This window comes from Anarrhichthys ocellatus, unplaced genomic scaffold (assembly GCF_004355925.1).
Source record: "Anarrhichthys ocellatus isolate YVR2014 unplaced genomic scaffold, GSC_Weel_1.0 scaffold107, whole genome shotgun sequence".
NCBI classification, from domain to species: Eukaryota; Metazoa; Chordata; class Actinopteri; order Perciformes; family Anarhichadidae; genus Anarrhichthys; species Anarrhichthys ocellatus.
This window is the reverse complement of record NW_022280137.1, coordinates 473,083-498,562: the sequence shown is the minus strand read 5'-3', so window position 1 is coordinate 498,562 and position 25,480 is coordinate 473,083. Positions and strand designations below refer to the sequence as shown.

Sequence of the window (25,480 nt, the reverse complement as noted above, 5' to 3'; positions counted from 1 at the left end):
TGTGTGTGTGTGTGTGTGTGTGTGTGTGTGTGTGTGTGTGTGTGTGTGTTTTCAGATCGCCCAGCTGGATGAGGTGAAGATCCGTATCAGTGCTCTGCGGGCCGTCATCGACCTGCTGCTGCTGTTCGGCTTCCAGCTGCTCTCTGAAACAGCTGCCACTCAGACGGCCCCGCAATCCCAATCACCAGACCGGCAAGAGGAGGATGCTGCAGCGGGCGAGGAGAAGGGAGACGCTCCAGAGGACACGGCACAGAGTATCCTCGTGATGCTGTCAGAGTTCCTGGACAGCGAGGTGAGATGTTTACTCAATAAACAGAAGTATGCATCTAGTTACCTGGAAGTGAAGTAGCCGAAGATGGTTTTATTGGACTATGTGCTTCCAGGTGTCTGACCTGCGCACAGAGACGGCAGAGGGCCTGGCCAAGCTCATGTACACCGGCCGTATCTCCAGTGCCAAGATGCTGTCCCGCCTGGTGCTGCTGTGGTACAACCCCGTCACAGAGGACGACACCCGACTACGCCACTGCCTCGGCGTCTTCTTCCAGCTCTACGCCCGCGAGAGCAGGTCTCACATACACAAGCCAGCCATGATGATCTCATTTATCTATTAGGATTACTTGCCTCGGTGAATTTATTGGTTATGCTATATAAACTAATATCAAGTCGGTATATCATACAAAATGTCCTAAAAAAAAAAAGTCCCCAAAAATATCAGTGTAGTAAATGATGATTTATTTTGTCATAATATAGTGTGTAATGTTAAGATATTTTTGTAATTCATAATAAAGTATGTCATAAAGTCATACTTTACTATGTCATAAAAAAGTCATAGTAGTAAAATTCATAGTATAGTGTGTAGTATATAGTAGTAAAGGTCCTAGTATAGTGTGTAGTATATAGTAGTAAAGGTCCTAGTATAGTGTGTAGTATATAGTAGTAAAGGTCCTAGTGTAGTGTGTAGTATATAGTAGTAAAGGTCCTAGTGTAGTATATAGTAGTAAAAGTCCTAGTGTAGTGTGTAGTATATAGTAGTAAAGGTCCTAGTGTAGTGTGTAATATATAGTAGTAAAAGTCCTAGTGTAGTATATAGTAGTAAAAGTCCTAGTGTAGTGTGTAGTATATAGTAGTAAAAGTCCTAGTGTAGTATATAGTAGTAAAAGTCCTAGTGTAGTGTGTAGTATATAGTAGTAAAAGTCTTGGTGGTCATCAGGGTTCACCAGGAGGTGGTGGAGGAGGGCTTCCTGCCGACCGTCCGGACTCTGATGAACGCCCCGGCCACCTCTCCACTAGCTGAGGTGGATATTAACAACGTGGTGGAGCTACTTGTCGAGCTGACCCGTCCAAGTGCTCTCATTAAGCCCTCAACCAACACAGAGGTAAGGAACCACTCTGAACTCCCAAAACTCAGTGATCCATCCGGCTATTCTCCTGAGACGTCTTTGTGTTTTTATTGGCCTTCTGAGCTTCTCAGCACGTTGCTTTCTTCCCACAAATGCATATTAACTCCTTCTTTGCATAAATGAAGTTTTTAAACTGTTCTCCTGACTGCTCCAGTTCACAATTGTTCAATAAGCTCTTAAGCCGCTGAATGAGGCAGCAACACATAGAGGTGACTGAGTGCATGTGTCTGCAGGAGGTGTGTGTCCATGACTACTTGGCGGTGCGTCTGTGCGGGGAGATGCTGAAGGACCCCAGCGCCCCGGAGGTGCGTCTCTACGCCAAGACTCTGAGCAACCTGGAGCTCAGCAGAGACGAAACCGTCAGGAAGGACCTGCAGACGCTGCTGCAGCAGCTCGTTCAGGTGCACAGTCACACGGGCAGCTGAAGCTAAATGCTAACAAGTTTACCGTGTTAACTGTTCATTTAGCATGCTAGTTAGCACCAAACACAAAGAACAGCTGAGGCGGGTGGGACTGTGATGAGCTTTGCAAGTATTTCATCGTAAACCAGAGTATTGTGCACATTGAAATTGTTTATCTGACGATGACGCTAGATGAAAAGTTACGGGATTTGCTGAACTCATTACAATTCTTTCAGAGGAGAACATTAAATGTGCGAAGCAAATTTCATGGCAATCCATCAAATAGACGAGACGTTTCACTCCAAACCACAAACGTCAACCTCATGGTGGCGCTAAAGGAAATGTCTGGGGATCACCACCATATGAATCCATTGAACCATTGTTGAGATATTTCAGTCTGGACCAGCAGAATGACATCGTCCCCCCTTAAGGCCTCAAACCCTGAACCCTCAGGGACTTACTGACGTCACCTGTTAAATCGTAGAGTGAGGGGATGAAATGGTGTAGATGGGAATGGGACAGCACTTTGCTGCAACATATCAAGTTAACATGACAGCGTCATAGCATGTTATGTATAATTGTGGGAATTTATTTTATTTTTTTACTCCCCGATTTCAACGTCTTACAGGGTTGCCTATGGAGATGAGGTGATTGTAATCTATAATCTGATTTCCTCATTTTTGCAAAAACGGCTTCAATACTAAATTAATCTTTAATCCTTGATTTTTTTGAGTAAATTTAATATTCTATTCAATTCATTTTTGTATAGCCCAAAAATCACAAATTTGCCCCATTGGGCTTTATTCCAGGCTGAACATCCATGGATGTGCCGTCCTCTTTTACATCTCCATGCTTCCACTGGTAACCCTATGTGTTAACGTCACATTGCTATGAATTGTGGGTAATTCCCATGGGCAAAGTTTGCAGAAATGCTGACTTGCAGAAAGTGTTCATAAAGGGCACAAAATGAGTGTGGAGATTGTTATTGGGCCATACCCCCCGTACTGCTTCATATATCTATGTATCTGCCTCTTTAAGGCCCGATGTTTCATGTCCTTTTCCTCTCAGGTGGTGAAGGATCGCGTCTGTCTCCGTGCTCTGGAGAAAATGGTTCATCAGCTAGTGGACGCAAGAGAACAGGCCGAGCTCCTCAGCGCCAGCGCTCTGCAACCGCTGGACGTCAACGCAGACGGTACGCACGCAAGAACAACCGACGTCCCGCTGAACATCTGTAACTAATGTCTCCCTGGTACTCTTCTTACTAGATCTGCAAACTGTTCTGTCTTTATCTGTCCACAGAGGCTTCAACAGACGACCCATCTAAATCTGCCAAGAGAGCCAAAAGAGGTACTGCAGGTTCTGAACACTCGTCTGAGAAACTGTAGTTGCTCATAGAGCCACTTAATTGTTCGAGCTCTTATTGTTTAGAGTCAAAGAGTGGACTCTGCACTGTGAGGTAACCCGAGCGTTTGTGTGCACAGGTCAGAGGAAAGTCTACTCAGCCAAAGCGGGCAGGAGGCCGAGCAGGAGGGCCGAGTCATCAGAGGAGAGGTGAGGGAACACACGACATCCACGACGCGTACATTATTCCATTGCTTTATTTTCACATTCTCATATTCATCTGCTGGTTTTTGTTTTGGCCACAGCGATGGAGAAAATGTTCCAGAGTCGGTTCCCGTGGTGCGTCCCTCGCGGAGGGCCAAGACTGCAGCTCTGGAGAAGACCAAGCTGGACCTCAACACCCTCATCAACCAGGAGGCCAACGTGTCCTAGAAGTCTGCTTCTAAACAGCTGATGCTCAAGTGCTTCAGTCTAATATAATTCACAAATACTTCAATAACGTGGAGCTAGTTACTTACTTTTATCGTCAGTCAGTAAATAGCATTGATCCTACTCTGACTTGGAGCCCTTACAAAGGGGTCCCCTCTTTTATATCTTATATTTCCTTTTAGTTCAAAGTTTTGTCATTTTATACGTCAATAAAAGCTCGTTCCCAACCTCGTTGGCTCTGTACGTTCAACCAAAGATGTGCGTTTCCTCTCCGATTGTTTGCAAATCTTACTACACTACTCAAAGATTTAAAAGGTACAGATGTAATTTAAATATTTTATAGTGCATGGTTTTATTTTTTATTTCAGACATTATCTAAGAACACCATACAAACATATGAAAACATCTTTAGCACCAAGTCGACATTTATTTGCCACCAATGTTCTAATAACTTGTGGGCTGCCCCTCCCAACAACAAGGTGACCCTCTTGATCTGTATGATGTATTGGGCTGCGTTCTGACATCCTTCAACTATGGTGTTACGGTTCTGAACATTATCTGGACGACGTTCTCTGCTCTCACACTGGACAGACCGGCCCGTCCATCAAAGACATTCCTTCGTCCTCCAGGAAGGTCGTGGACTGAATGTAATCGCAGGAGACCTCCAGCTATGAGCCACAGACATAACTAACTAAATTGTATGGTAGACCAGATGTGCTATTGTAAAAAACATTTGATTATTTTTGTGAGTAGTGTGTACTCCACCATGGAAATGGTGCGGGCTGTGGTTTTTATTGAAATGTCACTGTAAATCAAACTCATCGCTGGTTATTTCAAAAGACTCTTTATTGTTCCAATCACAGACGCCTCTTTGTTGCATCTGTAATCGACAGTATATAAAAACACAAAGAAAATATACAACAGATGTTTAGCACCAGGTTCTTCAACAGAGAGCTGATCACAAAGACTGGGCCGCCCCCAGATCCCTCCTGTTGAAATGGCAACCATAGCAACACACACAAGACACACTACAGGTTTAGGTTTTGACCTTCAGCCAGACATCTTGGATCTACTTTCCCTCTAACGTGATGCCGATCCAAGGTTAGTGTTAACGGATCATCTCTCTCGCTCTGTCTATCACATGGTTGATATTTTAAAGAGCAGTGGGCCTAGCTGGGCCCCAGTGGAGGTACGCGTCTCGCTGAAACAAACTCTAGGGAAACCTAAACAGCAACACGGTTCCCACCTGCATTTAAACAGTAAATAATGCTAGTACGTTTATGAAAAACTATTTAATGCTATTAGAACAATTAGGGATCTGTTATTTTTCTGCTTCCATGAGGAGAACAAAGCAGGTGGGAAAAAAGGGCAATATCTTTTAAGATCACATTACATGGCTATGAAAAAAAAAAAAAAACTGAAGTAACATCCCAGGCCATCGGTACTCGTGTACATCCATTCATCTGTCAGAAATAAAATAATTACTACATATGGATAAATCATCTGGGATTGTATTGCACCAAATCGATTCTCTAGTTTTACAGTAGGGTTTGGTAGTGGGACACGGGATGTGCAAAATATGGGGAAGGAATCTGTGTAGTGGGGTTAATAATCTCAGATGGGATAAGTGCAAGAAGTAGATCCGACACCAACATACAGTATCTGCTTTGGGTGAAAACGAGAAGATACAAAGATAAACAAGACGGATCCCACAAACCAACTAATGAATCAGGTTCTACTCTCTGCCTTCCTCATCGCTTCACGTGCACCTCTACATTTTGTGGGGCTGAATACGTAGTCACTCAGAACGTTGGGGTTATCCGCTGTTTGGTGCCAACACTTAAAGATGTTTGAATGACATTAACTATTTGGTTTTACTACAGCTGGATGGCCAATTACTGTAGTTCAATACACCATGCTAAAGTTTGGGCCCATACACAAATTGTGATTAAGGTGAAAGATGGGGCTTGGTTGATACAAAAGAGTCCTTCATTCACACCACGGTTTTGGCTACTGGCTTGCAATACAACAGTGACTGAAGCCTCAAAGAAAAATATGGCAAGCAAGGGTCGGATTGAGAGATTGTTATTCAATTTCAATATAATTTGGTCAAATTTAAAAGCAATTATAAAGAGCAATTTAGAATTTAAACAGTGCCAAAGTAAGGGTGACTATAAATTACATTTTTTTTAAATGTATTAAATTAATTCTGTGGGATTTTAGGGCTGTGCATTTGTATGGTTTCATGTTAAGATTTACATTAAAAGGTCACTGCCCGATGGCCTTGATAATGAGGTATATTTTGGGGGAGATGGCACCGTCTTTCCATACAGCCACTCTGACCGGGCTCACGGTAAAAGCAATGATCCCAATAAAACTCTGACGTAATGATTTGATCTACTAATGCGTTCGGAAAGACAAAGGCAGGTTTACGATTAAAAAAATCTGACATTTCTGTACATACATATCCATGGATAAAAATAGTGCAACATCAAGCATTTGTTAAGTTAGACTGCTACATAATTGCTGAGTGTAAGACTTAACCATAGCGGGCTGGTCAGTCCACGTGGTCAGCTCAATGTCCAAAGGCACCACGTTGAACCACAGTCCCTTTCCCAGGTCGGAGGCTTCATGCTTCATTTAGGTTTCTGTCAGAAAAGAAAGAGCACAACTTGATTTTGCGATGATTTGAGATTAAAGTTTGATAAAAGTTGATACTTAATAAAAGAGAGGTAGTTACCAAACACAAAGTCGCGCCACCGTGGCCCGGTTAGGCCCCTCATACGCGATTGTCTCAACCTCTTCGCTGGTGGTGGTTGCGGTGATTCAGTAGACACAACCCCAGGACTTTTGTATTTGCCTTTCTGCCTCCCCGCTGGCATCTCATCCGGCTCCTGGACTGATTTCGGTTCGGAACTTGCTAGCTCCCTTGGGGCGGTGCTCCTTTTTCTTTCAGTTTTCACAGCTTTAACAACTCCTACCAGTTCTCTTTCTCTTCCTGCAAAGAGGTATGCGGAAGGTGACCCGTCATCCAGTTTTACGGTACAGGAGTCCCACTCTTCCTCAGTTGACTCGTTGTCTGGAGAGTTGATCTTCCTCAGAAACACCCGGCATTCCTTCAGTGTCTCGGGACTCCAGGCTTTAGAGCAGAGGTTCTGCTCTTTGGTTACATCCTCAGGCTCCCGAGTTTGGTCAACAGAACTGTTCTCCAAACAGTCAGACAACTGATCTTTTGCTGATCTGCGCAATGACTTACGTTTTGGTTGTGGTCCAGTCACTACATGTCCATTGGAACAAGGTGTAGCTACTTGCATGTTTTTCTTATTCCTTCGCCTCTGTCGCCACCTCTCCCTTTCGTTTCGGGTTAGGAACCTCGTCTTTGCTCTACGTAGAGTGGTCCGGTATTTGCCAAATACTCTTCTCTGCAACTGGGCTCCTTGACTGAGCCTGCCTGTTGCAAACGTGGGAGCAAAAAGTTGTCGCCTGATCTTGTGCATTGGCAGAGGCGCCTCATTTCTCTCCCTCAACCTGTTTTGAGCCTGTTGGTGTTGCAAAGGACTTTTTGGCACAGTTTTAGCAAATTTCTTGATGTGTTTGTGGAGTCGCTCTGCCTGAGGGCTGTGGCAAGCACTGTTATTATTGGCAGAACGAGGGAAGTGCATGAGTTCGTAAGGATTACGGGAGCTTGTCTTCTTGACAATAGCCAGAGACTGCGTCTCTGTGGTCTGCATGAACCAGGAGCAGAGCTGCTGCATGCTGCAGGACCTTGGTTTGTCAGGAGGACAGTCAAACAGCATTCGGATAGAGGAATGTTTGGAAGTCGTGGTACATGAACTGTTGCCTTTAGTGCCTAGATTTGATTTAAAGGCAGTTTCTTTTCCTTGGTTCTCCACAGTGTTTGAGACCCAAGTGTCAGAGATGAGTCGTATTCGCCTGGCAAGCTCTTGGTTCATAGTCGGTTCCTCGGGTGATGCCGCCCACCACCTCAGTGTCTCTTTTGGGGTAAAGATGGAGTCCACAGACACCCCTGCCACTCTGCTCAGGTCCTGAGAGATGTTGTTCCTTTCTTGTCCGCAGAGCCGTCTTTTCTCCCTCGGCGTCTCTCCACTACTCAGTTGCTCCCCCTGTCTCCTCTCATTGCTGGCCTTGTTTAGCAGGAGTTTTTTGGAGCGCCGTAGCAGAGCATTGCTGTGGCTGTATGATCTAGAGGTGGCAACAGCGTGCAGGAAGTGGATCGAGGGCTTCCTCACTCTCATTGAGTGACGCACTGCTACCGGCTGATTTTGCGGCTGGCCTTTACTTTCATCCTCTGTTTCAACTCCTTCTGTTTGACGGATTTTGCTTGTTGACTGACGACTGATTGTCCAGGGCTCTTTGGCAGATTTGAAATCTGGTAGGAGAACTTTTCTATGAATTTGTGTTTCCGGAGACTGCAGAGTATCCTTATTTATCTGAATTTTACGCTGCCGAGGCGACACTGTGGTTACTGTGACTGAGATCCCAGAGATTTTAACTTTTGCAGGTCTACCTGGTTTCCTTGAGGGTGCAGAATCATCCCTCTTCTGACATTTGATGTTACTGCTAGATTGAGGGGCAGACTCTTTTACAGGACCGACTAAATTTAATTCCTCGGGAGATTCTGTTGAGGCTGCTTTGACATCACCTGAGCTTGTCTTAGAGTTGTGCATTAAAATGCCCAAGTCACCTTTTAGGCCCACTGCTTGCCAAGCATCATGGAATTCTGTTTGCAGCTGGTCAAAGCCCTCAGACACCATACGTTTGTTGGCGTTGTTTCGCCTTGAACGGCCATACACTACTGTTATTTTAAGGTTCTTGTTTACATTCTCCTCAACTTCAGACGCTACAACAGATTTTCCATCGACCGTGTTTGCCCCCATTACTGAATCCACAGCCTTCTCCTTACGTGGTCGACCAATTGGCCTCTTTACCTTTTGCTCAAGCTGTGGTCCCAGCTTCTTGGGCCGGCCCGGACGCCTTTTTGGAGTGGTTTCATGGAAAGACATCGAGTCACCTGGTGATCTCTGGCTCTCAGCTCCAGCTAGACGCTTAGTTGGAGTACCTTCGCCCGATCTTCTGGTGCCTATTTTAGGTGATGACGAAGCTGACTTGGGCGAAGATTTGGCTGGCGAGGAAGAAGACTTGGGTGATGAAGCTGACTTGGGTGATGAAGAAGCTGACTTGGGTGATGAAGAAGCTGACTTGGGTGGTGAAGAAGCTGACTTGGGTGGTGAAGAAGCTGACTTGGGTGATGAAGAAGTTGACTTGGGTGATGAAGAAGTTGACTTGGGTGATGAAGAAGTTGACTTGGGTGATGAAGAAGTTGACTTGGATGATGAAGAAGCTGACTTGGGTGATGAAGAAGCTGACTTGGGTGATGAAGAAGCTGACTTGGGTGATGAAGAAGCTGACTTGGGTGATGAAACTGACTTGGCTGGTGAAGAAGTTGACTTGGCTGGCGTAAACGCTGACTTGGGTGATGAAGACGCAGACTTGGGTGATGAAGACGCAGACTTGGGTGATGAAGAGGCTGATTTTGATGATGAAAAAGCTGACTTGGGTGATGAAGGGGCTGACTTGGGCTTGGGTGTTGAAGAAGTAGATCTTGCAGGTGAGCTAGCAGACTTTAGTGATGCAGAAACAGATTTTACTTGTAAAGTGACCGGCTCAGTTCTCTGGCTTTCTTGTTTCTCAAGTGTCCCTGACCATGAAGACTCTATACACGGGTCAAAGGGTTCCTGTGTACTAGAACCTGAATATGCTGACTTGAGACTGTATCTCAGCCCTTCCTTATCCTTTACTGGTGAAAAAAACATGAGCTTTATCGGACTAGTGTACTTGACTTGGGAGTTGGGAAGGCTCTCGACACAGGTAGCAGACGTCATGGTGACATCCGTATTTGATGGGTCTTGGGGAGTTCTTGAAGTTGCCTTTGAGCCCTGTAGTCTTTTTAGAGATGACCGAAGCCTGTCATCTGTCTTATCGTCCGGGCTCTGTTTTGTAGGACTCTTGTCTTTGGCAGCTGCAGTTTGTGGAAAGACCTGGTTTGTAGAGAGACCTTTTGACTCTGTGTGGGATGGCCCACATTGTTCTCCATGTGTTGATTCAAAGGTAAGCTTCCATGTGTGCTCAGGTGAGGACAGAGTGGCTTCACTTCTTGATTCAAACTGGGTGTCCTCAGCCTCTGGATCTTTGGATAAGGCACCCAGGAAGCTAGATGTCAAAACCTCGTCCTTTTCTGTTCCCTGGTTAAAGTCCCTGCTTTCAGGGAAACATGCAACACTGTGCTTCTTCCAGGAATCTGTGATATAAGAGGAGAACCACTGTGGGGGCACTATATTCCTACTGGATCTCCTTGTGTCCTCTGAGTGTTGTGGTTGACATTTCTGCCCATCTCTAATAGAACTATGGCAACCTTTACCTTTACCTGGTCTATTGTCACTGTCAGGGCTTTGACCAGGTGGGGCTTCTTCATGGTTCCCATCTCCCTCAGGTCCACTACCTATACTGTCTTCTTTACAGGGCCTGCTACACTCTTTTGCCGGGGTTGCACTCACTGTTATCCCCTGTGTTTGTACATTGTCACCCTTTGAATCTTGTTTGCCATCATTTCTCTGCAGCTCAGGGGTCGGTATTTGAGGGTCTGAGAGGGTAAGATATTTTTCCTCACCAGATATGTTCTTCTCCGTCGCTTCTGCTTTAATGATCAGAACTTCTTCCGTCAGTACAACTGTCTGTACGTCCTCTTTTACTTCATCCCTTTCACTTTCTGCAGTGAGGATGTTCAGTGGTCCCTCCCTAACTCTATAATTCTCTTCAGGTTCCAAACCTACCTCCATTTTGCTGTTATACTCCTCTTTAACTAGGTTTGAATCTGATGAAGAGGGTGATTTAGTTACAGTAACATTTCCATCTTTCACTCTTGCCCTCTTTGCTGGTGGTCCCTTTCTACTACTGTAGCACTGGTCAAACATGGCAAAATCTCGCTTCCTTTGCACGGTTTTCCTTCTGGTTGAAGCATCGTCGGCAGGTGTTGCTATAGCAGCAAGGACTTCTTGGCGACGTCGGGAGCGGGTGTTAGGTGACTTGGGCTCTTTACTATCATGCCGATTGAACAGCTCACTGAGATTGTAATCACTAGCACTGCCTGTATGAAGCACGGTGGTGATAATTTCAGTCAAATGAGCGTCAGCCTGACACTGCAGGTCCTGACTGGTTGAGGCGTACTGTTGCTTCTCCCTTTCAGAGACATTAACAGCTGTTGCAACCAGAGGTGGCTCCTTCTCTATAGGTCCGATTGTCTCCAGTTTCTCACTGAAGCGATTCACAACGTCTTGCAGTGAAGTCCCACTTGGGTTCTGCTCAGCCTGACTACTTCTTGGGTTTCTATAGTCTCGCTCCCCTTTTGCAGCTGTATCCACATCTGCTTCTTGGTGGCTTGTATTCACGAGACCATCTTTAACCATTGGGTCAACTTCCTCCTCTTGTCTATGGTGAAGGAGGGAGGGTGGCTTTTCATCAGTTTTCTTATTGATGTCTAAGGGGATAGGGGACAGAGGAGGAGGAGAGGGGCTCTGCTCTCTCTTCAAGACAGGACAAGGGGGATCCCCATCTCCAACCCCTCTTTCTATTGTGTCCCTGAACGGCATCAGACAGGCTTTGTTTGAACAACAGGGGCAACAGTGGGGGTTGTGTTGGTTACAGCAGATCGATGAGGAAGGGAATAAGCTAGAGGAGGGAGTGCACAGTGAAGGGGATTTGGATAACGAAGGAGAGGATGCAAATGAACACACCATGTTGTCGATACGACCTACAGCAAGGCTTTGGCAGGAAATGCAGCACAGCCTCTTGGGGCACAGAACAGTGTAGGTTTCCATCCTACACCTCTGCACACAGCAGTAGCTGGAGCACAGAGGAGCGTCACTTTTACAGTCTGTTAAAGGGTAGTGGTGGATGCTACGGTTGGACTTGGAGTCTCCTGGACGACACATTGTGCTGCCATGACCTTGATTATCCCAATCAATTAAAGGGCAGTAGGGGCTGCTGTTACGGCCTTTACAGTCACTAAATGGGACTGTATTAGGGCTAACAATATCCTGTGGGCTTACGCCACAGTGACAGCAGTGAGATTCAGTTTGGCCTTCAGGTCTGTGATTAAGGAGCAACAGCAATTTTTCCTGGCGCGCCAGCTTGAGGATCTGGTAGAGTAGAGAGCGGTGTGCTGAGCAGAGCGAGCTGAGAACAGCACCCAATGCAGAGCTCTGAAGAGTCCCTCGCTGTCCCAGATCACCCAATTCTTCCGCACATGATGGCAGCAGGGAGCTAGAGGCAAAAATAAAAAGATTGGAGTTTTATTCATAGTGGAGCCAAGTTTAAAAGGACAAACAACACATACATACTCACACAGACTAACAGGTCTGATTATGTTGTGAGCAACACTATAATACACTTTATATTGTGTTATTCCCAGCATGGTCTAGTACACCATCTGCACTTAATTTTAATGTAAATATTCTGTAATCTTCTGGCCTGTTTAGTGAGGCTATCATTTTTGGACTTTAGCGGCAGAACCAAGAAAGACACTCCAGCAGACACCTATTCACCACACTCACAAACTTATCCATGCACTATCATGTTGAACTATGTCCCATCTATAAATTAATTTGACAAGTTTTTATTATTGCTGCATTATAAAAGTTGTTTGCAGCCCACTGCATTGTCTACATTTGCTAACATCATCAGAATAACACCGGAGTAAACATTTTGAAAACCACACAAAGTGAGTGCCTTGTGCTACATACACAGCCGCTTGTATTAGACTGTAACAATTAAAAGGAAGCGAGTGTCCTCGTGAACTGTTAATAATCTGCAAGACCCTGAAACAAATCATGATGTTAGTAAAATGATGACAGCTGGCCACTGATTAAAGAACTGTTTTATTGACGAGTTGCTGAAGGCAAACCATAACATTCCGCTGAAAGCAGAAGGAACGATTGTAGAACGCTTCAAACTAAATGTTAACTTCAACAGCGACAAAACTAACTGCTCAAAAAAACCTCTGATCTTCAAATCAACAGTTAAATCAGGTTCTGTGAGTGATTAGTTTCACTAGAAAAACAAGTAATTGATTTTAATATCATTAAACTAGCTTAAATGTTTAATTATGGATAATATGTCCAAGAATTGAAGTGCTGTATAAGTCCAGCCCTGGTCAGGGTTCAACTGGACTGGATGCAGTAGAAGTGGGTTACATTCTATAGTGTTACTGTTACCAAATGTTTGATTCTTCTTCTGTTTTTTTTGTTTTTTTTGAAATCACTTAAATAATTTAATCTCAACATCAGCACTAAACAACCACAATAGTCAAGGGTGTCCCTTTAGCACTAAACAAATGATATGTGCTAACATTTAAAAGCATTCATGCAGCAATACACACTTCACATTTCATCAGAGTGCCCGATTACAAATCAATAGCTACAATGAACTAGTAAAATTACAATCAATAAATAAGTAGGCAGCAACAACACAATAAAAAGGCTTCTTATAAATCATAGTGCAATAATTGATTGATGCATAAATAGCAGATTTTTTGTTCAGTCCTTTCAAAGATTCACCAGCAGTTCAGTCCAAAAGAAACTAGAAATGCCTTAAGCTTGAAAACAAGCCCCGGTGTGTTCCCAGAATACACTGCAGTGAAACTTATACAATGAAAGACTTTTTCTGTTTCTCAAGAGGTGTTTAGGCTTGTTCACAAACGGGCTCTTTGATATAAATAGCAGATCATTCCCAGAGTAGACACATCATGCTGCACTGTGCTGTAGCCCTAGACACAGGCACTGTGTACTGTTAAGAGTGGACACATTCAGGAGCGCACACATCAGTGTTTGTATAGTTGCCAAAGTTACAAAAGGTTGAAATGCCAAAACAACCTGACCAAAAAACACGGTTACCATTAGCCTTAAAAATGACAAATAACACATACAAAGATAACCGACAAGGACAAATACTTGCACCCAGAGTCTCTGCTTCCTGGTGCAGACTAACAACATGGCACACCTCCTGCAGATGCCACATGGCAGAATTCCAACCGTATAAAAAGAAAAGAAATCTTTCACAACAAAACGGCCGACTGACTGTATAATAATTGACTTGACAGAAGTGTAAGTGTTGATGATGGCAATGCATTTACACCTATGTTCTTTTTTCCTTGAGAGACAAACATCTCCCTAAGCTAAAACCCAGAAACCTGACACGCGGCTGTAGGCAGATTAAGTTCAGAGGTATATATGTGGCAACGAGGTTAGATAGAAATAGAGAGAAATAGAGAGAGAGACAGACAGGCAGACATCACAATAAAACAAATCAAGCAGCTTTGTGTGGGTAACCCTGAACTGCTGCTTTGGTAGCAGCACTGTTAATGGAAATAGGCCCATCTCAGTGGCAGACACAGTGTAGACGCAACATTTAGCATTTCCCCAGACGCATACAGAGAAGCCTGTGAGCCTCGCGCTGAATCAAGTCATTGTCCCACCAAAAAAACTACTGGAACCTCCAGTAACCGACAAAAACAACCGCCGCCAACGTTTAACCCGCGGCTCCACACATTACAATACGTGTCGCCTTTGGAATTTCGGCTCGTTGAAACAGGCTTGTTGTAGCTCCGCCTCTTTGTCCCAGGGGAAACGCTCCGGTAAAAGTAACGTTCTAAGCAGCAGTCATGTATGAGGTTTACAGTAATACAGCTACCGTAGCAGAATCAGTACATATCTGTGGTAATAAAAGAGCATCTTTTTACAAACGCAACACATACACAATAACATACATTTTCCCAAGCTTATCAGCGCACATTAGAAAACATGCTGCACAGTTGCATTCCAACTACACCCGATACAATGTTCAGACTAGCTTAGCACAAATAGAGAGGAGAACTATGCGGACATAAAAATGGCTTTCTCAAGCTAATCTCTTCAACGGAAAAAAACTCAAAAGCAGGTTGTAGCCACCACAGCGGATTATACTGTACAATCTCCCTGTTTGCAGAGGTGTCTAGCGATAGCAAAGAGTTTTTAATCTGTTATAATGGCTCTAAGTCACTTCAGTGGCCTAGGTAAAATACCCAGAGAGCGATAGAAAGCTGCAAATGACAATCATCAATGCTCCATTAAGAGGGAGCTTAAGAATTGAAACCTGAATAACCTAATAATCTAACAGCTAGCAAACGTGAGAGTCACACTTTGTTTCTCAGCTCTACGGGGTCCACCAGTGTGTTCCTCACACTCCATCCCGGGCAGTCTGGTGGGCAACAATCAATGTCAGTTTTTCTCTTTGAAGAAAAACTAAATCACAGAGACATGAAAACAAAGTTAGGAACTTCCTCAAGGTCTTGAAGGTGTTATTTTATCCTGTTGAAACCCCCTAACAAGACCAAAGCCAACCACTGACTTATCCTGAATAGTACGGTCTGTGTAGCCACTGATACAGCAGACACCTCTGTGCCTTTGAACTCCACTGTCATCCAAGAAGGACTGTAAACATACAATCTAATGTGCACCCTGTAGCACAGGGCACAGTGGAATATGATCGGTTGAAAAAGTCGTGGCCAAAAGCAGCAAAGTCAGTCATACCCGATGAACGACAGAAATACTACTTTATCGCATTTTGTGCCAACAATCAGCCACTTTTCCTACCAAAAAATGTAAAAATATCCGGCTTTGGCTACACAGACAATACAGGTTAGTAGGATAAATATTCAGTTTGGGTCTTGGTCTTTCAGTGGGATTTGTTGATAAGTGTAAGCAGATAATATAAAGCGAGCCATGTCCTTTAGGATCTTTTAGCTTTAATGATAACAACTGAAGCTTAACTTGGGCAGCCCCCTAAAAGCTGCAATGGGCACCGCTGGACCTCGTAGCCGCTCTGATCGCAGCCCAGGACTGAGCTGGAGAAACACAGCTGAAAGTATGGCTGTCACGTTACAGACACAGAGTTAAAAGACCTGAATATCAATATCCATATATATTTTGTAAAGGCATGTGTTGTGTTAAACAAGTGTCTCCAGAAAACATGTATCTTGTCAAAGGTGATGAGTTCAAGTGTTGAGGAGTTCTAGAGGCGTTCTGTGGTCTAGAACATCTTAGCGTCAGCAGCTGAGACGAGAGTCCCTGAGTTAGTGGAACCGGTCATAGTACCAGAACCAGACGAGTTGGAATTGGACGAGCAAAAGATGGCAGATTTCTTCTTGGGCGGGTTCTTCAGTGTTCCAGTACGCTCTTTGACTTTGTATTCCAGTGTGCTATGGGGCACCCCGTAAACCCCCTGGGCCTTGGACACGCTCATGCGACCTCCCATCACCATGGTGATGGCCTCCTCTAACAGGTCGTGGTCGTACTGCCGGTATCTCCCGCGCTTCTTTCTCGGTTGCTTGTCTTTATCCCGGACGCCTCCCCCGTCTTCTGAATCATCCAGTGAAGACCCGCGTGGTCCCAGGCGATGAGGTGACTGGTTGGCACTGCCCGGACAGCCGTGTGGTAAGATAGGAGGTCTGAGTTTGAAGAGGGTCGAAGGTCTCGCGGTAGCTGTCGATGAACTGCCGAAACCCTCCATTGATGAGGTACGTTGATTTAGGTTGTCTGCCACGCTGCCATTCTCAGCTGGGATGGACCTGTTGTGGTCGGACAAGGAGCGGACCTGAGGAATACGCAGGGAGGTGGGAGGCTCCAGACTGGGAGTGGGGCTTGCTGGGGGCTGGAGAGCATCCCTGAGCTGGGGGAACGAGTGGGGGAGGGTTTTCTGCAGACCGCTCGGCTGGTAAAAGGTAAGAGAGGAAGAGGGGAAACTCAAGTCTCCGTTCTCCTCCGCAGCTCCTCCGATTTCTGCCCGCTCCGCCCACGCTGCCACCTTCTGCAGAACAAGACGGGCTTCGCCGCCCAACATTGACGACATCACATTATATGATGTCACTTCATCCCTGAAATCTCTGCTTCCTGGTGCAAGTTGATGTAGTATCCCCAGCCTTCCCTCAGCCCAGCCGCCCAGACCTCGCCTCAGGGTGTGAAGGGGTATCCCATAAAGCAATGCGGCCCGCTGCTCCTGCAGCCTCCCAGAACGAATATCCTTCAAGGCCTTGGACAGCAACCCCTCAGACAGCTCCAAGCTCCTCTCAATGTACTGCCTGCGCTGCCTCCTAGGGATGGGAGGACCAAACAGCAGGGTCAGGATGGAGGTGATGGAGGGACTTTTGGCATAGGGGACAGGGGGGGTGCAGAGCGAGGGGTCCACTCCTTTATGCCTTGTGTTGGTAACATCACTGCGACTGTTATGTTTCATGTCTGTCTGTTCTCACACACATTCTTTGTGTGTGGCAAAGCCTCTTCACGTCCAGGTGGGACAGTCTGTGAATGGCTGGGGTTACTTTGGCGCTCACACACGCATGCAACCCTTGTAGTTTTGTGATATCCTTCAGCGAGAGTCCTACATGCTTGAAGGTTGAATTATCAAACTCATCACAACCGGATAAGTAAAAAAAAGGAGGTGAAATCGTTATGAGGTAATGCAGTGTTCTCCTCATTGTACAATGCTGAGCTGTTGGCAAATGTTATAACACGGTGCCATTGCTGTGACGTTACCGCTCAAGAGATAAAAGAGTCAACCCCATAGAACCAAAACACCGAACACAAGCTAGCTCCTCATAATGACTAGAGAGGAACTGATCAATGCAGTGCCAAACGACAGAAACACAACACAGTGTTGATGCTAACCCTCCAGTCCTTGTCATGCTACACACCTTAAAGTACATTTAGTAGACAATAATGCTGGACTCAGTCAAAAATGGGGATTTCCTCACATTTAAAGTCATGTTTAAGGCTACATCCACACCAATACGTTTTCGTTTTAAAATGTATAACTCTTGCTACATTAAGGACTAGCATCCACACTATTCCGGCGTTTTAGTTTGAAAACAGTGCGATTGTCTTTTAGTCTGGATGGGCAGAAACGGACACCGTTGAAAACGATGACGCAACACCCACGTTCGCTTCTTGATTGGGTCTCATCAGTCACGACAAGTCCTTCCCAGATTCGTCACGCACCTATCATTTGACCCTTTCCCAGAAGAAAAAGGACATCACCCTTGATTACCAAGCGACGACCAGTGGTTAATTTAAACATGGATAACAAATCACAGGGGCGGCCGACATTGTTGTCTATGCTAGCAGCTGTTGTGCAGTTAAATTCTACATTTTATCATGCTACGACTGCCGACACGCGCAGGAGGCAAGCTATTTCTCGAGGGATTTTCTAGCTGCGCACCCAGCGGCGGTATCAGCCCCGCAGAGAGGGTGATGGACATAAAATGGAGGACTTTTCTTTTGTTATCTATGCTTATTTTCTTCTGCACAACTATTGTGAATGAAGAAAAGCATAAAAGCTCTCCAGTATGACGGGGGCTTCCAGCCACTAGGCAGATTTACGAGCGTGAGCACGGACAACAACAGAACCGAGGGAAAACAAGTGAAACCTGTGTTGACTCAGTTTCTAGACCCATAATATCGTAAACTGTCTGTTTGAGTGTGTGTGTGGGAAATATAGAAGACCATAAGTATCAAACAAGACCTTATACTATAGGAGGCAAAATAATACGCCGTTGTATTTTCTGTTACTAAGCAACCAACCGCAGAGTGGACAATCTGCTTTCCACCGGCACTACATGCCCAGTGTTCGTGAATGGTCATGTGACATGCATTTTCAGGCGAGTTGGTATAGACAGCGATTATTTCTAGAGTGGTACTTCAGCACTCGTGTGTACCGAGATCATTTTCGCTTTAGTGTGGATGTAGGCTTCGTCACGCTGGGTTTGGACAAAAACGCCAAGTTCACGTAAATGTAATATTGTATTCAAGTAGAACACCCAGTTTTAACTAATAGCTTCCACAAGGTCAAACACCACTAACATTCATAGCCAGAGGAAATCCAACAATACAAAGAAACTCTTACCCTGAGGCTTTGTGATTAGATGGTGAATTTGCTGAGCCGGCAGAGTTCCTGTTGGAGAGGTCGAGCACGCCATCTGTTACAAGAAGAATTCATTTGAACTGGTTTGAGTTGCAGTGCTTTGATACCTTCAGTGGTACCACATCAACGTCACCATCTAAAAACTTTAGAAGCTAGAAACATCTCTTCAATGGCTTTAAATTGAGAATCGGTTTGATGCTTTCCCTACCTGGGTCACTTTCACTCTCTTTCTCCTCCCCAGTTCGGCTCACTGTGAGGTCCAGAGGGGCGTCGGATGGTTGTGACAAAGGTGATGAGGTCCTTGTTGTAACACCATTTGTACTGGTGTGGAGTAGGCACTTGGATGAGTACTCCAAGGCAAACTGATGTATCATCTTCTTCATGAGCTCCTGAGCAACCGGAGGGATGTTGGTATCACAGCCCAGGGACACATCTAATGAAGAAGGAACAGGTGCAATAGAAATAAGAACAAGACTGGATAAACAAGCAGGATTTCGGTTATTCTTATAGGACAATATAAGAGAGGACGTTTTGTTCTGTTTTTTATCCTCACGGAGAAGTTTTTCTGATATCTCGCTTTCAGGAATCTATTGTGACACAAATCTCTCCGGGTCCCAACACGTTAGCAGCAAAAGCAACACGTGTCTGCAAAATTGTATAACTTACAGGGCAATATATTAGGAGGTCAAGTATCAAGAGTTGGGAAAACATCCATCATTCAAACTTTAAAATATGCCTTTTGTTTACACCCTGGTAGAGGTGGGCAATATGTAGGAATCCACCGATATCTTTTCTTCTGACCAAGGACAAGTACTAAGATTTGGGTAGTTACAGATACCGATAGAGTGTTGTTTGCAGTAGAGATGTTAACGATTAAACATTTAACCGTGCTATCAGTTAAACAGTTAAAAACTCACAGCCCACATTAAGAGAGCCTTGGCCGGAGTTGTTGCTAACTTCGGGGTTAAAGTCCTTCACTTTAGTCATCAGCTAGCTGACGAGCAAGACATGAGAGCTTGGCTTGGCTCTTGAGTTGAAGCATTTATTCACCAAAATAAAGTGCATGTTACTGCTGACTTCATGCTCCTGATCACATTCACGCTCCCTCTCGTGATGGACCCCTTGGACCGAACTCTCCCATTAAAGGGATAATGCAACTTAGCTGTATAGCGACTATTTACTGTGTATACTTCAGAGGAAAACTGTGTAGTACTACATTTGCTTAACAGAAAAATGTTACTGGTTACGTTGCAGATTTGACTGCCAAAATATAACAATTAAAATATGATGCATTATAATTGATTAAACAATCCCGCAGCATATTGGAATTGAAAGCTCCACCTTGAACAGAGGTTAAGTAAACTTAAGTTTATGTGCAGATATGGCGTCCCTTTAACTTTTCACTTAAACTAAACACTTGAATGCAGTAGTTACACTATTACTAGTTTTACTTAAGAACCATTTTTCAGTACTTCTTCTACCACTGCTAACACCAACATTCCTAGTTAGAGAAAAGGTGGAAATAAGCCAGACAGTGTTTGCCTGGGGCCCTCAAAACACTAAATCCAGCCTCGAAAAACACACCCAGGTTGAGGTTACTCACGATCACAAACACTGCTGGAATAAACTTGGCGGGTATAAATTCCAAACATGCGTTTTAGTCGCTTGCTTGACAAAACCCTCGCAGTTATAAAGTAGAGCATGGATTTAATTAGCGGAGGTATTTTGCTGGCCATAACATTATTATTATTATAAGTTAGTATCAGGTCTTACAGCGGGGACAAAAACACACCCAAGTTGTGCAAGTAGCACTGCCTGCAGCATCAGTAAATATACTCTTAGCCGAGCTATTCATTTCAAAATTAGTTTAGGATTAGTTGCTTGCTTTGACAGAACCACCTGCGGTCATAAAGTAGAGCATGGATTTAATGAGCGCAGGTAAACTATGATATATTATACGTTGGTATGGCAAAAACGCACACAGTTTGAGCAGCAATGGCAGAGTGGCTCGGCTCCTGTAGGCTATCCGCTCGTGCTCGCTGACTCCGGGGACGTGAAGAAAAGACGGGTTGTAACGTTATCCAGCATTAATGTAGCATTCAGCCAGACTGATCTGCAGTCACTGAGCCGCTTATAATATATAATTATTAACTACTGATGCCAAGTATTGTTTTCATTTATTTCCTCATCATTTATACGTACACGTTGTATTAGGACACTATGGGCAATGATGTAATTTAATGATCAGGACTGTTAATGACAATACTAGATTTTTGTTTAATTTTTGCTTTGATGTGATGTGTACTTTGATTTACTAGGAAGGAACTTTGCTGGATTAGCCACATTCCTGTCTGGTTTTCCATTAATTATCATAACACCATATAATCTAAGTATGAAGCAAGAAACCTCCGTCTGGATGTGGGTGTTGCTTTGCATATCTCGAGAACTGTTCAGCTGATCTCCTTCAAACTTGGCGGGTGTATTGCTGGGGACCGAAGGACGTGCAGTGTTGAAGTTGTTAGGATTTGGACACGCGTCACGTTCAACATTATTGAACTTTGAATAAACAAGCTAACAAAGATCTGTGCAGTAGTGGGGGGGCCCTTCCTAACGGGCACGCAATCTGAACAGCAACGTCCCAAACATTTTCCGGTGAATCCTTGGGATTACTTCAAGGACCCCCGGCCACATTTATGGGAACTCTTGAGCTAGAATATATTCAAGGAATTGTCCCCTGATGAAGTGTTGACCAAAGCCTGGGTTATCCAGAGGAACAAAGACACTGTGCGTGTTTTGTATTAATTTAATTCACATCCACGGCAGCAGCCAGGTTAGAAAAGGATATCTCATAAAACCGAAACTAGTTGTATAGCAATAATGGGATTTGCCAATTTGTTCAATGCTCCACAAGGCGAAACAGAGTCTTGATTCACCTTTTTTGTGAAACACAGCTTGGAGGATCCTGTGCGCTGATTGGCTGCTCTCAGAGATGGTTGGAGCCGGACAGGGAGAGTAATCAGAGGGGGAGGAGAGGGGCGACGTGGCTGCAGGCAGATGATCCTACAAGAGAAAAAAGGGAAAAAAGTTACATCACTGACATATATCCCATGACACTCTATTTAACATCAAACAATATAATTAGAACAACTGTCAACAGCCACGGGTAACTTGAATAGGCTTGTCTAAAGGCAAATTACAACAGAATGTGTGGATTATCTTGACTTAAACAATCCTTACACTGCTGAGTTTGTCCAGGGAAAGGCTGCAGAACGAACATTGAGAGCAATTTGTTTCCGAGGACCAGTCGTCCACCTCTTCAGGTTCACAGTCTGAAAGACACAATAACATCAACAAATGAGGGTACATAAAGGATCAAATAGCCCCGTGCAGTGGTCACAATACAGAATTTGACAAAAGGCTGTAGTGGTTCCCAAACTGGATCATCACACCAATTTTATGCGAAGAGAATACTTTAAATGATAGTCATATTGTCCCGACAATAATAAGAAAATATATACCGCAAAACAACATATACGCTTCAGCCAAGATTTTGCTGTATGGTGTACAGCAGGCAACACTTACAGCGAAAATCTCGCACTTGAGAACATACTTTAAACAGGTGTGCCGGATCGCAAACTCTGAATGTGAGATAACCGAAATGTGCAGGATTTTTTGGTTCTTTCACGACATGAATTATACTATTCTAAATATATCTGGTTGTAGCTGACAATTGTGGGCAGAAAGGTTGCAAATCAAAGAGCAGGATGGTGTCATTACAATATTGGATTGGTTATTTTATCTATGAATGGTCTCTCAATTGAACTTCTAGAAAATGTATTATAATATACAGATATATATATATATACACGTATGTATATATATATGTATACGTATGCATATATATACGTATATATGTATGCATATATATACATATATGTATACATATATATTTTAATTGACAACTGGTTGCAAGTGCTAGTGGCCTGTGATGGCGAGCTACAAGCTAATGCCGATAGTCGAGCTACTGCGAGTAAAGAGTGGTGAATGTCCCCGTCAGATGTAACTGATGAAGTTGCAATGATCCGACATGCCGCATTTCAAAGCGGACTTGATGGGAATCAACTTAGCTGCGATACATTTTGCAATTAATTACACATTTTATATCAATTACAATTCATTTACATTGTCTGTACCTGAAGTAAGCGTACATATTTTGACTGAAAGCCCAAAAAAGAGCATCAAAAATCTGATTTCATCATATCCATAAGAGGTAATATTATGACAACAACTTGGGACCAAATGATGGTATTGCCACTCAATGGGCAATGATGCACAGGGCAACATTTTGGGCTGTCCCCACCGGTGCTTTTTTCCCCCAACACTAAATGGCTGTGCGCCTAGGTTCTAGGGTCAGTTTCATCTAAATCCAGCATCTTTATCTATGCTATCCAGGCGTATGCCCTTGTTAATTAAATGCATTTTTGTTTAACTTATTATCTTTAAGTGGGAGGAATTAGGGGCCAGTGTGCCATGAACCTCTCGTCTAGCGTTGGGTTAAAGTTTGATACAATGCTGCCTTCTTAAATGAGGAGCAAGGTTGGTGGTGCCACTGGTATGTTTTTAATGATATAAATGCATGTTTATACGGCAACTGTTTTATAAATATTTCCTTTGTTGTTTAACTGGCTAGCAGGACACTGGACAGAGTGGAGGTCTAAACATTTCTACCACGGGGGGGGGCTTTTTAAAAACATGGGTAAAGTGAAGTTGGTATGTGCTTACAGGTTCTAGCTGGTGAGGAGAGGGTCACACATGCACAGGGGACTAGTTTAGAGGTGAAATAGATTTACAGTTCCATGCCAGATAATTTAAACCATGTGTTCTTACCATAGGGTCAGATGGGCTGTGTGAGTATGGGCATCATCGATGTAAAAATGGCTGTTTAATAAGCCATAATAATAAGTGGGGGAGGGGTACAATTGGATCATCTATCCATTATTCTAGAGATAAATGAATCTCAGTATAGAAGAATATCTCACCATTCTGTAGCTGTGAGTCCCACTTTAAAAACAACCACGGTAACATTATATAAACGCAATACTAAATGTATGTTTACAGTGACTCAACCCACCTACACGGTCCTACAGCCACACATACTCACTATGGAACTCAATTTAGTGCATCTGAAAATGGACAAATGCTGATTGCTACAGACAGGGTTGAGAAATAATTTCTTTGTTGGGAATAAATATAAAATACAACTATGATTACACAAAGTGATGAAGACTTTTTTTTAATGCACACACAAAAACCCACCATCAAACAAACTGAGGTCCCTCAGCAGCAGTGGGCCATAGATTCCCTCCAGAATGCTTTCGAACCCTGCAAGACAAATCGAACAGAGACCATCCTTCAGTACTGACATGGACAAGATATTGTTGTTTTTCTCCGAGAGCCAAACTAGACCAGTTTGACGGCAACAACACAGATTCTCATCTGCCATAGACAGCTGTCACCGACACATGTAATGTTTAATAAAGAGCCCATGTCATCATTTATTAAGCAAAACAAACAATTCATATGATCCGTGAATGGTAGTAACATTAGGATTTCCATTTGGTTGTTGGTTTAGTGCATTCAGATGTAATGTCACTGTGCTTAAACATCACAAAGCAAAAGAAATCCAGCTAGCTTCGGGTGAACTAGCCTAAGGTTACCGGTTTCTGTAGCATAAAAACAACGTTCAAAATAGCAAACGGTACGAGGAGAAACGTCACAGGAGACCGCTGAAACGTCCGCTTTTCTCATAGTGCACTGACATTAGAAGCCCGAACATTGCAACAATCCCCTCCCCCAAAATAACAGCAACAGCGGTAATGTTAGCATAGCATGTTAGCCGGGCATTAGCATAGCCAACATATATGTCAATAAACAAATTTAGCCAACGTTGGAATTATCGGTTGGCTACAAATATATGATACGCATTAATACTACATGGACGATATCATCTCAGTCATGTAACGAAATCTGACTGAGCTAGCACCGGCGGATAGGAAGCTAGCTTAGAGGGACAAAGAAAAAGGAGCCAACTCGAAGGGCTAGCCAGCTGGTAAATATTAGCCTGCCAGCTTAACTTAACTGCTAACGTTGGCCACCTATGGAGTCAGGCTACTAGCTAGCTTTTAGTTCGCTAGCCTAAGCTAGCAATCAAACACAGATAGGGATAGCGATCTCTCAGCTACCGGGCGAAATCACTTTGAAGCTCGTTGGGGTTTTTTTTCTCACAAAATACGAAACTGCAAGTGGATCATACCGACGCAGTGTATCAATTTGTGTCGCCAAGAATCAAGTTCCCGCCGAAACCCTTTCCTTTCGCCCGTGCATTTGCAGCACTGCACGGTCGCCATTCTGCTGCGTCCTTCCCCCCTCTCTCTCCCTCCGTCTGAGCGACAGGAAGCGGCTGTGAACGGTCTACAGCTGCAGCACTCGGCTGTCATGCTCACGGCTCACCGCTAGAGGGAGATTAGCTTTAGATAACATTGGGCGGTTTTTTGCCCTAAATTTGGTCTCGCGGATAAAACAGACTCCCATTTTCTTAAACTGTTGAAATATTATTTTTCAGTGACTTCAGTAAACTGCCTTAACTTGTCTGTTGTGTCTGTGTTATGTGTCATTCCATGAAACCAAACCAAAGTTATTGTGGCATGCTCTGTTAATTGCATACTGGCGTCCCTGTGTTAAATGTTACTTTGGTAAAATGACGGACAAATTAGGCTATCAGTTATTCATCAGGTTTACCAGAACTCATATATATCCCTGGGGAGTACTGAATAAAGGTTTTTAATATATATATAGTTTTAACCAGCCAATGATAAGAAAGCA

General features: G+C 44.0%; 2 protein-coding genes across 5 annotated transcripts in view; one reads left to right on the top strand and one right to left on the bottom strand.

The window, feature by feature from the left end:
- The window catches only part of ncapg (non-SMC condensin I complex, subunit G), a 12,793-nt gene extending 8,973 nt beyond the window's left edge, over positions 1-3,820 (top strand). For both annotated transcript variants that reach the window (XM_031876307.1, XM_031876306.1), the window contains 8 exons: positions 56-292; positions 384-565; positions 1,211-1,376; positions 1,634-1,801; positions 2,870-2,993; positions 3,101-3,148; positions 3,283-3,352; positions 3,448-3,820. In XM_031876307.1, coding sequence (XP_031732167.1) covers positions 56-292; positions 384-565; positions 1,211-1,376; positions 1,634-1,801; positions 2,870-2,993; positions 3,101-3,148; positions 3,283-3,352; positions 3,448-3,574 — 1,122 coding nt within the window. In that variant the 3' untranslated portion in view covers positions 3,575-3,820. The remainder of the gene's footprint in view (positions 1-55; positions 293-383; positions 566-1,210; positions 1,377-1,633; positions 1,802-2,869; positions 2,994-3,100; positions 3,149-3,282; positions 3,353-3,447) is intronic.
- A 579-nt stretch (positions 3,821-4,399) lies between these two features.
- lcorl (ligand dependent nuclear receptor corepressor-like) lies at positions 4,400-25,050 on the bottom strand. 3 transcript variants are annotated; one of them, XM_031876304.1, is made up of 9 exons: positions 24,912-25,050; positions 23,915-23,980; positions 21,836-21,927; positions 21,532-21,658; positions 18,807-19,031; positions 18,581-18,653; positions 8,960-11,911; positions 6,312-8,791; positions 4,400-6,219 (listed from the first exon to the last, which is right to left on the bottom strand). In XM_031876304.1, the coding sequence occupies exons 1-9, from the start codon at positions 25,003-25,005 to the stop codon at positions 6,212-6,214; spliced, it is 6,117 nt and encodes a 2,038-aa protein (XP_031732164.1). In that variant the 5' UTR covers positions 25,006-25,050; the 3' UTR covers positions 4,400-6,211. The 3 variants fall into 3 exon arrangements, with proteins under 3 accessions (XP_031732164.1, XP_031732163.1, XP_031732165.1); XM_031876303.1 differs by having other exon boundaries at positions 6,312-11,911; XM_031876305.1 differs by lacking the exons at positions 4,400-6,219; positions 6,312-8,791; positions 8,960-11,911 and adding an exon at positions 12,509-16,772.
- Between the last annotated feature and the right edge of the window lie 430 nt (positions 25,051-25,480).

What these genes read in the sequence shown, in the direction of transcription:
- lcorl (XM_031876303.1), bottom strand. Translation starts at nt 25,005, where the DNA reads ATGGCGACCGTGCAGTGCTGCAAATGCACGGGCGAAAGGAAAGGGTTT. An exon ending in AGCTGTGTTTCACAAAAAAG is followed by an intron (nt 19,032 to 21,531) that starts GTGAATCAAGAC and finishes CTTCTTCATTAG; the next exon opens with ATGTGTCCCTGGGCTGTGAT. An exon ending in TCTAATCACAAAGCCTCAGG is followed by an intron (nt 11,912 to 18,580) that starts GTAAGAGTTTCT and finishes TTTTGCCTCTAG; the next exon opens with CTCCCTGCTGCCATCATGTG.